At 36.8% G+C, this 16,295-nt stretch overlaps 1 protein-coding gene and 1 pseudogene across 1 annotated transcript; both read left to right on the top strand.

Moving 5' to 3' along the window:
- Window positions 1-3,584: 3,584 nt before the first annotated feature.
- Window positions 3,585-9,775, top strand: LOC107803160 (uncharacterized). The gene is made up of 7 exons (XM_016626798.2): window positions 3,585-3,738; window positions 6,676-6,949; window positions 7,045-7,208; window positions 7,349-7,730; window positions 7,868-7,980; window positions 8,080-8,195; window positions 8,435-9,775. Exons 2-6 carry the CDS (start codon window positions 6,683-6,685, stop codon window positions 8,192-8,194), a joined length of 1,041 nt encoding a protein of 346 aa, XP_016482284.1. The 5' UTR covers window positions 3,585-3,738; window positions 6,676-6,682; the 3' UTR covers window position 8,195; window positions 8,435-9,775.
- A 2,797-nt stretch (window positions 9,776-12,572) lies between these two features.
- Window positions 12,573-13,756, top strand: LOC107803161 (peroxidase 40-like; annotated as a pseudogene).
- Window positions 13,757-16,295: the final 2,539 nt, after the last annotated feature.

The following is a 16,295-nucleotide window of genomic DNA, read 5'->3' as shown; positions in this document are numbered from 1 at the left end:
CTTGGATTTTGACTTGAAGTTACTGTAGGAGGTATTTATATTGTGTTCTTACTTGTGCCTAAGGTTATCTTGATGTTTATTAAGTTAAATGGATGGGCTAGACATGAACTAGTGAATAAAGTTGCTAGTTGGGGATTGTTGAAGTTGTGGATTATTTTCGTTGTTATAAGTATATGGTATAAGGCTGGAATCATTGATTAATGAATTCATTATCATGTTAATGATACTTTTATGTTGAAGTAAGAAGTCTATAAGGATTGATAAGGGGTATACGGATTCCAATCGGAGCTTGCCGCTCATCGTAACGTAGTTGTGACTTGTTGTTGTTATATGGTGTCTTGATATTGATAATTATGTATTGATGGATTGCTCTAGTCATTGTTGTTTGTATATGGTATTGGATGAGACCCTTGTTACAAGGGAGATGCTACCAAAATTTATGTAAACGAGCTACTAGCTTAAGTTATAGACTTAGCCTTTGCTCAACACTGATTTTGAATCTCCTTATACTATGATAGATTGTGTTGACTTGTTTGAAGAGTTTCTTGGAAGTGATTAAGGACTCAACGGGTTTAAGGTATGTTAAGGCACTTAATTCTTTCTTTTGGCATGATCTAAAGTGACATGAACATAAACGGTATGCTAATTCATAACGGATCTACTCCTAGAAACTAAGGTTGTCCATGTTGTTCTTTCCTTATAAAGTTATTCTAAACAAGTGTGTATGATCCTTAAATCCCACTAAGGTTCATATTGATGGTAGGGATGTCCATAATGTTAATCGAAGGTGCAATGACCTTACATCACTCCAAAAGGGTTAGAACGTGATTCCATGAGTCGAGCATGCATTATATATATATGTATGTATTTATATATATATGTATCTATTTTACTCTACCGAACCGCGTTATAGTCGGCCGGGTATGGCACCTATTGTGCAACCACTGATTAGTTGGGTTTACCGAGCTCCACGTGGATGGGTACGATTCTACCGAACCTTATGATGGTCGGGTACGCTTTTACTGAGTCCTCTTTGAGGCTGGGTACAATACGATGATGATGCCCACAGAGGCGAATGTTTTAAAAAGTTTATGTATATATATATTATGCATTTCATATCATAGCCCCTAGAGGCACTCAGATGTTACAGGTTGTATCCCCTCTATCTCTCTCTTTACATTACTGTTCTTGTTTATGCTTTCCTGCCTAACATACTCGGTACTTTATTCATACTGACATCCCTTTTGCCTGGGGACGCTGCGTTTCATGCCCGCAGGTCTCGATTGATAGCTTGACAGTCCTCCTAGTAGGCTATCAGCTCAGCGAAGGTGTTGGTGCACTCCACTTGCTCCGGAGTTGCCTATTTGGTTAGTATGCTTTGGATATATATTGGTTGGTATGGCGGGGCCCTGTCCCGACCTTTATGATTTTATGTACTCTTAGAGGCTTGTAGACAGATATCAGGTGTATGGATACTTGTATGACCTTGTCGGCCAATGTTTTGAGTTTACTAATGGTCATGTCGGCCTTATAGGCCCGTATGTCACATATATAAGTTTGTATATCATGCTGTGTCTTCATATGTTGAGTATTCCCTTATGTTTTATTCTTGTTATCTCATGACAGGTTTTCTGGCTCATTTACTCATGATAATATGATAAGAAAGATATGTTGCATTGGTACTCGGTTGAGTAAGGCACCGGGTGCCCGTCGAGGCCCTTCGATTTTGGTCGTGACAGTTTCGGTTCTGCATATTTACTTTGGGACTACGGAATGGTATTTCGGTAGATCTCCTTCCACATTTATGTCTGGGATTACAGGATGGTATCCTGGGAGATCCCCTATTGTTATCACTGTGTTCTGAGCTGTTGTTTTTCATTGATTCAATTCCTGTGTAAACATTCGACGTGCTGTCCGTTCTTTTTCTTATGCTTACTAGCTGGTATGAACTATGTTAGGACGCTTGCACAAGCATACACGCAGCTAAGCACCCTTATCGGATAAGAGATTTTCTTGATATTGCTGAGTATAGATGCACACCCTTATTTACTTGCCTTCCATATGAGAATGACTCTATTTAGCACATTAGTCGTCAGTGCAATTATGAGGTATGATGAGGGCATATGATGCCAAGTGTTAGGGTTCAGGTATTAAGACCCGTATTGTATGATTATGAGATAAGGTGTCATGGGGTGACATATGTTTGAAAGATATTTATATGGAGGAAGTATATTTCGAAATATTTTTATTGGAAAGGATTATATTCTAAAGATTTCTATTTGAAAACTTATGGGTGAAAGATCTATATTTGAAGGATTTGACTAATTGATTGGAGTTTGTTGGCTAAGGCCTGATGTGAAAACTTCCATAGTTGCTAAATTATTATTTTTTTTACTATATTTGTGGTTTCGGATTTGGGTTGTGTTTCTGTTTACTCTTCTGTGTCCTTATTATGGTGTTCCTCTGTTACTTGTTGTTTCCTTCCTTATTGAAAATTTCTGTATTGTTAGCCATATCGCAAAGTCTTTATATAAATACCATGTTCTATTGTTCCTATACTTATTAGTTTATTAGATCAGTAGGTGTCTTGACTGTTCCTCGTCACTACTCCACCGAGGTTAGTCTTGATACTTATTGGGCACCGCTATGGTGTGCTCATGCTACACTTCTGTACATTTTTATACAGATCCAGATTTTTGCTCGTTAGTAGCTGTGCGGATCGTTGTTGTGGAGACTCAAGATAAACTTATTGGTGTGTTCGCAGGCTTCGGAGTAACCTTCTTATTCCTGTATTCACACTATTTTACTTATTTCCAAACAGTTGTATTTAGAAGTTGTAGTAAACTCTGTAGAGCTTATGACTTGTACTACCGGTTTTGAAAATTTTTAAATTCTATAAAGATTTTTATATCGAGACTGTTAGACTTTCTTTATTATTGTTGTTCTTCAATGAAATGTTGGGCTTACATAGTCCTTAAGACTAGGTGTCATTACGAAACCCAACGGAGGAAAAATTGGGTCGTGTAAAGTTGGTATCAGAGCTCTAGGTTCATAGGTGCTACGAGTCATAAGCTATTTTATCATTCCATTCTCTCACCGACGGTGAGGACACGAGCTGCAGTTATCGATGATGCTGCTCCCGGAGCAGGTGTCGCCAGAAGTAGAGGCAGAGGCCGACGAGGAGTATGTGCCACAACTAGATTACCTACTAGAGCAGCAGTTGAGGAGCCGCCAACAGCTCCAGTTGGGTAACAGGTCCCGGACATACAAGGTACCACATGATCATGATAGTAAGCACTACAAGAAAAAGCCTTATCTAAGACCAACTTTTAGGGACGAGTTAATAATCCCGTCGCAAAAAATATATTTATTGGGACGAGATTATATTGCGGTCCCTAATGCTTTATTTTATTGCGAAGATATTAAATCTGGTCCCTAAAAAAATTAGTAACTGGTCCCAAATTATAATTGAGGGGCCTTGAGGTGAGAAAGTGCTGCCAAAAATTATACCAAAATATTAGAAAACTATTATTTTTTTAAAAACAGGCGCCAAAGCTAATTTATTGAAACAAAAGTCTAAAAACTGAAACTCTCTGTATTCTCCAAAAACAAGCGCGCACAGATTTTCCCTAATTCTCCGCCTAGCTCTAGAGCCCACATCTCTTATCTGCATCTTCTCAAAACTCAGATTGTGAATTTCTACCCTAATATCCATCTCGCCTTTGAGATTAATCAAAGGTATGCCTCCTCTTTCAAGTTGCTCTTTTTCTTCTCTAAGTTGTTCTAAATCGCTGATTGTTATTCCAGTTGTTGTTGTTGTTCTTCTTCTACAACTACTACTTCTCTAACATCAAAAAACTGGTAAGGTTTCGTACTCTAGTATTTTTTCTTTTGTATAATCAGTGGAAAGATTATTGGGTACCCGCTACCGTCTGTCTATCTAAGGTTTTGTACTCTGGTATTTGTGTTGGGTTCCTAATAGGATAATTCAATTTCTGAAGTGTATTCAAGTTTGTGGCATATTAGTTTTATGTATTCAGTGAGAGATTTACCGAGCCAAAATAGGGACTAACATGTATACTGTCATATTGCAATGTTGATTTACATATGAAAAAGTACTGTCATATGTGATGGAATAACGTGTATACTGTCATATGTATTTTAGCATACCTGAAAAATAATAGTATCTAGAAAGAAGCAGTCTTTTAGTTGCGCGCGACTGATTTGGATGATAAAGACTATATGTTGATAAGATAAGAAAATTCATTAGGTTGACAAGAAATTATTAATGCTTTCTTTAATTGTTCTGTTCTTCTGAAGCAAAGTTCAATTTTGCTATAGAGTCTATGTTCACTGGAAAAATAATTTACTTTGATGTAAGAATTGCAATTCCTATTCAAATTAATTGTGTCGTAAAGTATATTGATAATTTAGGACCAGTTACAGTTGGTCGCTAAAATGATTTAACGATAAGAATATATATATTTTTCAACATCTATTAGGGACGAGAAATGTAGTCTCTAAAAGTTATTCACGACCAGGTTTTTTGTTCGTCTCTAAAAGATAATTTAGGACCAGTTACAGTTGGTCGCTAACAAGATTTGACGACGGGAATATATATATTTTTATCGTCTATTAGGGACGAGAAATGTAGTCTTTAAAAGTTTTTCACGACCAGGTTTTTTTCCGTCTCTAAAGTGATTTAACGACCAGGTATTAAAACCCGCCGTTATTGACATTTAGCGTCGGAGGCTATTACGACGGGTTACGACCAGCCTTTTCCCTTCTTAATTAACCCTTTTAGGACCAGATTTCAACTTTTAGGGACCAGAATTCCCTTCCTTAAAGGCAGTTTTTCTTGTAGTGGCTCCTGAGCATGTTTGGTACATTGGCTCAGGCAGGGGTTGATTCCGGTTGCACCAACTACTTTACAAATCGGGTGAGGAACTCATATCCCCGCCTCCCACACTCCAGAGCAGCGAGTTCACGTTGGTCAGGTTCCAGGTGTCATGGTGACACAACCCGTGGTTCCAGTTCAACCCATGGTCTGGGCAGTAACATCTGAGGAAGGGCAACTTAGATTTGCAAGGTTCAAGGAATATGACCCTCCCACATTCAGTGGTTTAGCTTCAGAGAGCGCACAAGGTTTTATAGAGAAGTGCCATCACATTCTCCACACTATGGGTATTGTTGAGATGAGTGAGGTCGCTTTTACTACGTTGCAACTTAAGGGAGCGACTTATCAGTGGTGGCGGGCATATGAGTTGGGTATCCCGGTCGATGCAATTTCACTTACATGGGTTCAGTTTTCAGAGATGTTTTCGAGAGAGTTTGTACCTCAGTACCTTCATGATGCATGACGCGCAGAGTTTGAGCAGCTACGCCAGGGCACTATGTCAATATTAGAGTATGCCGTTAAATTCAGTGATTTGGCCAGACATGCACCTGTCTTGGTTGCTACAGTTAGAGAGCGAGTTCGTAGATTCATTGGGTGTCTCAAGCATGATATTCGGTTCAACGTGGCTCAGGAGTTGGAGTTGGAGTCAGATGTAATCTAATACCACAAAGAATCATAATGAAACTCCAGTACGTTGCACACTTATACCAATTATTGAAGCAGCAACTGAAACAACAAAAGACGTTTCGTGCAAGTCAAGGGACGTGTTATGCAAATATTTTTGCATGCCAAGCGTATTTAATTTCTTAAATCCTTTTGGAATAGCTATATTTAGAAATATGAAAAGTCACTCAATGTTGAAAAACGAGAACAAGAAGATAAAATGTGGGCGATACATATGTCTTGAAAAAAGAAACTAACTTTAGTAATTAATGAGAAGACTAAGATATATGCAGTTTAATACTAGTTTTTTGAAGTTTCCAAGACAAGCTTTGAAAGTTACATTGTTTAATATCAAATCATAGAAGAAAGGTAGATCAGTGAGCCTTTATTATCAAATTTCAAGGTGACTCCTTTCTTCTTCCCTTACTTTCATGTTTTGGTATTTAGGTTTTGAATAGAATCATTTTGTCATTTTCTTTTTTGCTTTTGTTTTGTGAATACTTTGTTAAAACGTCATAAAATGTTTGGACTGTAGCTAAGGTTGGATTATAATACTGCATTCTAAGGAGTATATTTTTCCGTTTTGAGGAAATTACTGTTGGTGGCTGTTAGACGGGAATCAGAGAGGGTGACTCTTATGAGTAATATTGGAAGGATGAACTGAATTTGGTTGAATTAGACTTACAACTATAGACTGATTATGCTCTAAAAATAGCTTAGCATTAATATATACTTGTCTCAGTCCGGTGCACAAGGTATCCCGCGTTCACCCAGAGTTCAGGGAAGGCCGCATGCACCCTAAAGGGTGTGATATACATGTAGACATTAACCTACCCTAATACAAGTATTAGTGGTTGCCTCCACGACTTAAACTCGTAACCTATAGATCACACGTAGACAACTTTACCATTGTTCCAATGATCCCGACCTAATATATACTTGTATCTGCAACTTTAAAAAGCTAAAACCAAGATGGAAACTGACAAATAGATTTGGATGCTTCCTAGTTTTGATCATTATGCCATTGTTCTTGTATCTCTGCCTAGTTTGGATCACTATGCCATTGTTCTTGTATCCCAGCTCCCTTTTTCTTATTTTAGAATCACACTTTTTAGTGCAGCAATGGAGACACTACCATCTTATAATTGCATTATCCACCTGGAGAAATTCCCCACATTCAGTATAGAAAAGGCCATGTGCAACCACGGCTTTTTCATGATGGCTCCCAACTGTTGGGAGCCATCTACTAAAAGCTTTTCTCGTCCTCTGCGATTAGCGGATTCCACATCTGTTATGACTTTCATTTCACAACCTCCAGGAAAGGATCATCTTGTCATTAAAGTTTATGGTGCAAGTATTCTTTGGCTTAAGGATGAGCTAGCCATCCAGGTGCAGTTCTTGATTCTCTCCTTCTAAGCAAAAATGCAAAACACCAATGTACCACAAAAGAAACTAACTTGAGATGTTGTACTTCTTCTATGTAGTCTCAAGTTAAGAGAATGTTGAGGCTATCTGACATGGATGAACAAGATGTGAGAGATTTCCATAAGCTTCATCCAGAAGCTGAGGCCAAAGGATTTGGTAGATTGTTTCGATCACCAACCTTATTTGAAGACGTGGCCAAGTCTCTTCTTCTTCGCTTTTGCCCGTAAGTTCATAGATGCAACAAAATGTAGAAATAGTTGATCATCTTGAGTTGAACACGGATGTGCTTGTAAGGTTATCATAGTAGTTGATTTTAATTGTTTTTCAGAGATACCCTTTTTATATATTGCCAACTTTTCTTAGGTGGAAGACATCATTGGATCTCGCAAAGGCTCTGTGTTTTTTACAATATAAAAAATTCAAGTCGAAAAGAAAGAGAGCCAATATTTCATCTTATGGAGACTTCCCGAATGCAGAAGAATTAGCAAGTTTTAGTGAGAAAGAGCTAAAAGGTAAAGGCAATTTTGGGTATAGAGCAAGGGAGTTGATTATGTTGGCAAAACAAGTTGTTGATGGGGAAATTTATCTCAGTAAGTTTGAAAAAGACCACATTGGTACCGAACCAAACTGGTCTAAGCTGAAGATAAACGGTGCTGGTCCGTTCACTATTAAAACTATCATGATGTGTGCTGGATATTATAGTTACATCCCAATTGATAGTGAAACAATGCGTCATATGGATGAGGTAAACGAAATGCTTTAAATGTCTTGTCAATAAAAATTAATCGGGACAAAATAATTTATTTATTTTCATCTTATTAGCCCATATTTTTATTTTGTTAGTCATTATATCCCGAGTCTGATTTATGAGCTTCATTTCAGTTTCATGGACTTAAAGTGCACAAGAGAAAAAGAGGATCCATCAATCTCCAGATAAGGGACAAAATACAGCAAATCTACAAACGTTATGATCCATTTCAGTCTTTGGCTTACTGGTATGTTGTGAATAATGCTCTCCCATTTTTTTTATAGTAGCGCAAACAAAAGATGCTCAAATACGCTTGATTTATTCTATTTATCTTGACTATATTTAGGTTTGAACTTGTCAACTCTTATGAAACAGAACTTGGGAAGGAATTAAGCGAGTTATTACCATCAGAATATCATCATGTTACTGGTAACTATGAAAAGGAGAAGAAGAAATTCTGAGGTAACATTGTGCAAATAACATATATACTTCAGTATATGTAATTATTTATCTTTATTTTATTTTCATCTTTTTGCTAATAATTTACTTTAAAACTAAAATTGTAATAAAAACATCCCAAGTTTTGAAAAATATTAGAAAATGCATATAAGTTCTTTTTTTTAGGTAACATTGTGAATATATATTCTTCTCCATATCTATACATTTTATTCACGTGATTGACTTTGATTTATGCATCCTAGCAATTCACATGGAAAAAAAGGAGTAGTAGAAGAAGAAGATATCGAACAGAGAGTCAGGAAAAATGGGAGGAAGAATCATAGAAGGGGAAAAAGGGGTGACAGAAGAAAATATTTACAGAATTTCATTCTTGTTTCTCTCTGTATTTATAGGCTGTGTTTTTGTAGCCGTAACTGCATTAAATAATTTGACTAAATCCCTAACTGACTTGATTTTCTAACTAGCTATTTTCCTTGTTCTAACATTCTATATTTCGTTTAGGATATACTTGTAACTCCATGTTTTTTTAGGCCAAATGCATCGTCAGCTCCTCAAAAGTGTTTCAATAATTCATGTAGCAACCTAGCTAAATCCTATGACCCTTTAAAAACTTGACCTCTATAGATGTACTTAATATAAAGTGGGCACTATCTTGCTATAACATATATCTTGCATTAAAATTGACATCCACTCTAAAGTATAGATAGTAACAGAAACCTAGAAAACAGGAAAAAAACAAAATGTTTGAGAGGTTATTACCTTGTATAGAGGCATCTCCCCAGCGAAGTAATTCTGGACCGCGATATTGATGTATGTGGAATGAGCATTTAATTTGGTGTCTCATCTCAGATATCACAAAGAAATATCAGATATTCAGGCATCACATGTTGGATGGTATTTAGTTTTCTATTATCAGTTCCATTTTTTCCAAGAAAAAAGGAATAAGAAGTACCCGTATTTCAAAAATACTCATTCAGTCATTTTGGGAAATTCTTACTGGTACAGTTGTATGGTTGGCTGGCTGTACTATTTCTCTGCAATCATGTTGTTAATAAGTAACCAAGACAAATATCTCTGACGCAAGTTAAAGAACTGAGCAACGTAACTGATTATTAAATACATTGAGATAGAAGATATAAGGAAGTGAAAGAATGAAGTAAAACAAACTTTTGATAGCAACTAATAGGGGAATTTGATTCAACAGACTGAAAGGAAATTACAAACTCGAATGAAATTGAAAATCTGCAACAGAAGGGTAAGAGGTAAGAAGGGATTACACCAAGAGAGGGGGAGGAGAGAGAGAAAGAGCTGCAACATTACACATTAACGATACCACTACTGATACTAGACATGTCTAATATAATATTCCCTTATAACCAACCAGCTATTGACATTTGCCTCATTCAGCTTGCCATATAAAATCCCCCAAAAGCCTAATGGGCTGTTTCAACCTTCTGCTCCTATGTAAAAATTGGTAGCCCCATTTAATCTATACCCATTTTTTTAAAGTTTTAATTTGTAAACTACTTTTTATTTTTTGGGGTCAGGGGTTTGCATTTTCTTGGGTTAAAAGAGGAGGAATTTTGGCTTTACTCAAGAAAGATCCTACTGAAAGCAATCGCAATCAATGTATATGACTTATAAATTTTAATCAGCAATGACTTACAAATTGCATTCAGCAAAGGGGGCTTACATATCGCAGTCAGCAAATGCAACTTACAATCGGAGTCAGCAAAAGCGGCTTACAAATCGCAATAAAGCAAAATTATAAATTGCTATCTGTAATTGCAACTTATAAATAAGTGTGATTATAAATGCAACTTATAAATCACATTTGTAAGTCAGCAAATGCGACTTACAAATCGCAATTAGCAAATGCGACTTATAAATCGCAATTAGCAAATGCGACTTATAAATCACAATCAGTAAATGTGACTTATAAATCGCTATTTGTAACTACGACGTATAAATCAATGCGATTAAAAATGAAACTTATAAATCACATTAAGCAAATGTGACTTATGATATGCAGTCAGTGCAACTTATAAAGCGCAATAAGAAAATGTGACTTATAAAATGGCAATCGGCAAATGCGGGTTATAAACTTATATCTCTAAAGTTGGAAAAATTATATTAATATGGGAATTCTTCTGAATTTTTTTCTTTGGGTGGGAGATTTGTATTTACCTGGGTTAAGAAGGATGAAGTCTATTTTTTTAATTTCTTTTAATATTTTTTATACTCTTACTTTGCTGTCAAGTTTCTCTTTTCTTCTTGATTTTTTCGTTGGGATTCTGAATAATTCTACTCAAGAATATTTCTACTGAAAATCTATTGAGCTTCAACTTTCTTTTTGAGTTTGAGGAGGATATCCTGATTTTTCTGTTTTGTTAGTGTTTGGTACAGACGTCACGTGCAGAAATTAACCTTTACATAAAGAAGAGAACTATCAACTGTCCTAATTAGTAGGTTTACCAGCTCCAGCGATCAAGTCAACGAACAGAATGTTTGAGTCCATATATAACAGCTCAACCACTTCTCTGGAATTCCAAGAAAGAAAGGAAAAATGATATAAGGATGCCATTGGACACGTGTCTACAACAATATGTTTTTAATGTTTCAAGTGCATAAATGACTAAATGATGTTTTGTGTACTTAAGAAGGTGAGAATGAGCTTGTGTAAGATCGTGTTAGATCGAACATAGTGATGAACCACATGATTAGAGATGACAAAATGATTAAAAAAACAGTTATTCATCCATATTATTCATTAAAAATAGGCTGAATAATGAACTTTTTAAAAACTGGTTGAATATGGATAAGAAACATATTATCCACTTAGAAAATAGTTAACCAAATGGATTTGTTTAACTTTTATATTTGTAAAGCCTCAAATTGGGGGTTCCTCAACTTTGGGAGACTAGGAATACTCCCATAAGTCACCATGTTCAAGAAGTCATGTCCATATTATCTGCCGGATAACCCGTTTTTTATCCGTCCCAAATACGGGTCGGGTCGGATGATTTATCCATTTTTTGAATTACTCATTTTCGACTCACTCATATCCGACCCGACCCGCCCGTTTGCCACCCCTGCACATGACCACTGATTGGCTCAAATGATATTTATGATGTTTCTATATATCATGACCATCACGTGAGAATATATTTTATGTAAGTCGTCTAATGAATAATGACTTTACTGGCGATCTATTTGACTTTTATTAGTGATATATAGTCAACATTGAGTGGCAACTAAAGTAAGCGTAAAAAATTACGCGGCAAAAAAGAAATTCAAAAAATAGATTTTAGGTAGTTTGCCAACGAAATAATTAGTTTAATGGCAATCGACTTTTGTGGAGACTATAGTTGCTAAAAAATGTCAGTACTTAAGCGAATAAAATCGGCAAAAAGTTAAGGCTATTGTGGCTAAGAGAGTTTCTTTTGAAAGGATAAATTCTTTTCGTAGCGAGAAAAGTCACCACATAAAATCGAAAACATCACCACCCAAAAAGGTCGGCATTGTAAGTCGCCGCTAGAAAGGGTGTCTTACCATGCTGACTTGGCGACGTTCTTATTTTTAGTGGCGACCACAGAACAATTTATCCTTTCAGCTTGCCAGATGATTTTTCTGACATCATTTAGACATTCGAGAAAATGGAAAATCCTAAACAACTGTAATCCCGTTGGACGAGTAAGACTTATTGTCATGCTCTTCAAGTCAGTAACCACTTTAAAAAAAGCATAAGGTAAAAATCACAAATAAATTTATGATAGTAGGACAGGCAATAATTGTTGCCCCAGCCATTCGAATGTACCAAATTAGGCAGCGAAAGAAAATAGTGGTGGAGAAAAAATTGTGGGTCACACGTCCTACAATTGCGTCGTCAAATGTTCAATGTCTTCAAACTTGTACGAGACTTCCTCTGGAGCAAAGGAACAATTCGACTGTGTTACTTTAGCCTGTGCTAGTTTTAAGGGTGGATATTTCCCTATGCATATATAGGAAGAGCACATGCATTAGAAAACCATATATATGAGTCTATCTTTTGTGATAAAACTTTCTTCAAATTCTCATACTGCAAAATTGGATCTGCAAAATATAGACTAGACAAACAAGGATTTAGCATTAGTCGCATACCTCACGTAAATCAGTTGGTATTAGGTGGGTTGTTATAAACCATATGGGACCTCTCATGCATGTAATGTTCATTTCTCTATTTGACTCATTATACTTGAGACTATTTCTTCTTCTCAACTCCTCTCTCTTTTTCCCTCTTGCTAGCAGTGAGCAATTTCTTTATTTAAGCCCTCAACTTTCACTATCACCTTATTAACTTAACAACCATATATAACTTGCCATAAAAAATTTAGGGATAAAATGGCTTCCTTCTGCTTAGCTTCTTTCTGCATAATGGTACTGAGTTTTTCAGTAACATTTGCAAGTGGAAATAGTGTTCCCAACAAGTCCAAGGAAACATGCATTAATGATGCAACTACCGTGTTAATTTTTGGTTTGTACCCAGAAGCTGAACCTATCATAAATTCATGGGTGGAAAGAGCAGTGTCTCAAGACCCCAGAATGGCTGCTTCTTTGCTTCGTCTTCATTTCCACGACTGCTTTGTTAATGCAAGTCCACTTTTTTTTTCCTTTTTTTTTGAATAGTATATTTTATGTTAAATAATACTCCATCCATATGTAAAAGCATTTCAGGGATGTGATGCATCAGTATTGCTCGACGATACCCCTAATTTTACTGGAGAGAAAACAGCTGCCCCAAACTTGAACTCATTGAGGGGTTTTGAAGTGATTGATTCCATCAAAGCTGATTTAGAATTGGCTTGTCCCCAGACTGTATCTTGTGCTGATGTTCTTGCTATTGCTGCTAGAGATTCTGTTGCTATGGTATTATATTATTCCTTATACTACTAACAAATTAATAATTCAGAACTTTTCCAATAATTAATGCATGCAACTCCAATTATTGCAGTCAAGAGATTGGGGATGGGAAGTTCAAATGGGGAGAAAGGATAGCTTAACATCTAGCAGAAAAGCAGCAAATAACAACTTTCCTGGACCAAATTCTAATGTTGCCACCCTTGTTTCCAACTTTCAAAACCTTGGTCTTTCTCTTCAAGATATGGTCACTCTCTCTGGTAAACTTAATATGAAGGGCTAGATGATATTATATTGATTTAACATATCACGGTCTAAAAAAATATAAGACTAATTAATTTTTATTATACTGAAGGTGCACATACAATTGGAAGGGCTAGATGCTCAACATTTGGTTCCAAGCTAAATGGGGGTAGCAATTCAGACATGAACTTGGATTTCTTGCAGTCACTGCAGCAACTGTGCTCAGTTTCTGATACAAACACAACATTAGCAAATCTTGATGACACGACACCATCAACGTTCGACAATCAATACTACGTTAACCTTCTCTCGGGAAAAGGGTTGCTTGTTTCAGACCAGGTTTAGCAACTGGGGATGACAATACTAGAGAAATAGTGCAAACTTATGTGGATGAACCATTTGTGTGCGTAACTGTGTTAAAATAAAAATCAGAAAACTGTTAGAAGAATAAAGAAATGTATAAAATAGTAAAGAATCAGAAATATTCCGAGTCCACAATTTTTCTTGTGCGTCCTTAAGGAATTTTAACCCCCTCACACGTTGCCAAGGTAATGGATTAAGTCCTCCCACGATAAAACGGAATAAACCTTCCTGCAACAGTGGCAATACAAACTGCAGGATACCAACGAACTCAAAGAACGGAGCAAAATCACACTTACGAATTTGAGAGAGAGACTGCGAATTAGGATGCAGTATATTCAGAAAGAAAGAAGTTCTGGAGTGTTTTTCGTGTCAAGAAGATGCAGCCTTGCCTCAGAATTTATAGGCAAATATCAGAAGAGGTGTCTGGAAAGGTGCCTTTTCAGAAAATACGCGGCCTGCCGCGGTTCTACCGCGATCGCGGCAGAACCGCGGCTAAAGAGGCTCTCTGAATCTGACTGCCGCGATTCTACCGCGGTCGCGGCAGAACCGCGGCCAGCGAGGCCCTCTGAACTTTCAGCAGGGTTCTGGCGTAGTTTCAGCAGTGATTTGGCATTTAATTAATTATTAAATAATTAAATAAATTTTGTCCAAAAAATAATCTTATCGATCATTTGACAAATCCGAAGCCGAAGCCGAAGCCGAAGCCAAGCCGAGCGAGCGACGACGACGGCGCGAGGGTTCATTCTCTTCAACTCCTTTTAAGAGCTTTAAGAAGTGAATCTATATATAAGCACACAAATGTGATTGTCCCTCACCAATGAGGGACAAAGTGCAAGACAAAAGTTCACTTCTTCAAATTTTCATTTTCCCTCCATTTCCAATTCACACTTCTTCTACTTTAAAGCCCAATGGCTTAAAGTCCAACAATCCCCCACATGAATGGGAATGGCTGTATCAAGAAAGATCATAGATGAAAGCTATGTGATTTTGCAAGTAAGGATTAATTGCATCTGGATAAGTAGGTTTCCCTTTGAACTTTCTGTAGTGAACATATGTCGGATATACTCGGTCAATCGGTAGATTTGATATCTTTGAACCGTCAAACTTTAGTGTATAACTAGACAACCATATGCCACACAACCAACCCTTAACCGTCTTTTGGTTCTAATTGTTGTGTTCGTTTTAGCCATGAACACTGCCTGGTCTCATAAGTGCGTAGAGAATTGGCCTTACAGAATTCTCCTTGAAGCGGCTTATACTTCACACTTACGTAGGTGATTCCTAAACGTGTAATCCTTTAGATTGACACTATTTGATAGATACCTCATCAAACTTTGGTAATCATTAAAGAATGTATAAAGTTCTATCCTTGTTATTTAACATTGTCTTCATCACAAGAATGGACCAAAGATTTTATTTTGACAATGTTGAACCGGTCAATCACAACTTTGTTTGAGTTTCTTGAACCTAGATCTCGGAACATCCAAAATTTTAGGTAGAGTAACCGCCATGTTGACTTGTCCTTGGCCATAGTCCTATTCCCTTAGATGATTTCTCAACTCCCTCTCTAGTTAAGCCTTTTGTAAGTGGATCCGCAACATTATCCTTTCATCTTACATAATCAATAGTGATAATTCCATTAGAAAGTAGTTGTCTAACGGTATTATGTCTTCGTCGTATATGATGAGACTTTCCGTTATACATAACGCTCCCTGCCCGTCCTATTGCAGCCTCACTATCGCAATGTATGCAAATAGGATCCAAAGGTTTTGGCCAGAATAGAATGTCTTCTAAAAAATCCGAAGCCATTTAGCTTCTTCACCGGCTTTATCCAATGCTATAAACTCTGATTCCATTGTAGAGCGAGCGATACATGTCTGTTTAGAAGACTTCCAAGATACTGCTCCTCCACCAACAGTAAACACATATCCACTTGTGGACTTTGTTTCTGATGAGCCGGTTATCCAATTAGCATCATTATATCCTTCAATAACCGCAGGATATTTATTGTAGTGCAAAGCGTAGTCTTGGGTATACTCCAAATATCCCAGAACTCGTTTCATAGCCACCAGTGATGCTTGTTGGGATTACTTGTGAATCGACTAAGTTTACTTATTGCACAAGCTATATCGGGTCGTGTACAGTTCATGATGTACATTAGACTTCCCAACACACGAGCATACTCCAATTGAGACGTACTTTCGCCTTTATTCTTCATAAGATGATGGTTTAAGTCAATTGGAGTCCTTGCACTTCTAAATTCCAAGTGTTTGAATTTTTCAAGTACCATTTTCACGTAATATGATTGAGACAAAGCTAGACCTTGAGGAGTCCTCTGGATTTTAATTCCTAGAATTACATCGGCAACTCCTAAGTCTTTCATATCAAACTTACTAGCAAGCATACGCTTAGTAGCTTGAATGTCGGCAATGTCTTTGCTCATTATTAGCATATCATCAACATATAAGCAAACAATGACTACATGATTTTGAACGTTCTTAATGTAAACACACTTATCACATTCATTAATCTTAAAACCATTTGACAACATTGTTTGGTCAAATTTCGCATGCCATTGTTTGGGTGCTTGTTTTAGTCCAT

This window comes from Nicotiana tabacum, chromosome 10 (assembly GCF_000715075.1).
Source record: "Nicotiana tabacum cultivar K326 chromosome 10, ASM71507v2, whole genome shotgun sequence".
NCBI classification, from domain to species: domain Eukaryota; kingdom Viridiplantae; phylum Streptophyta; class Magnoliopsida; order Solanales; family Solanaceae; genus Nicotiana; species Nicotiana tabacum.
This window is presented reverse-complemented; position numbering and strand designations above follow the sequence as displayed.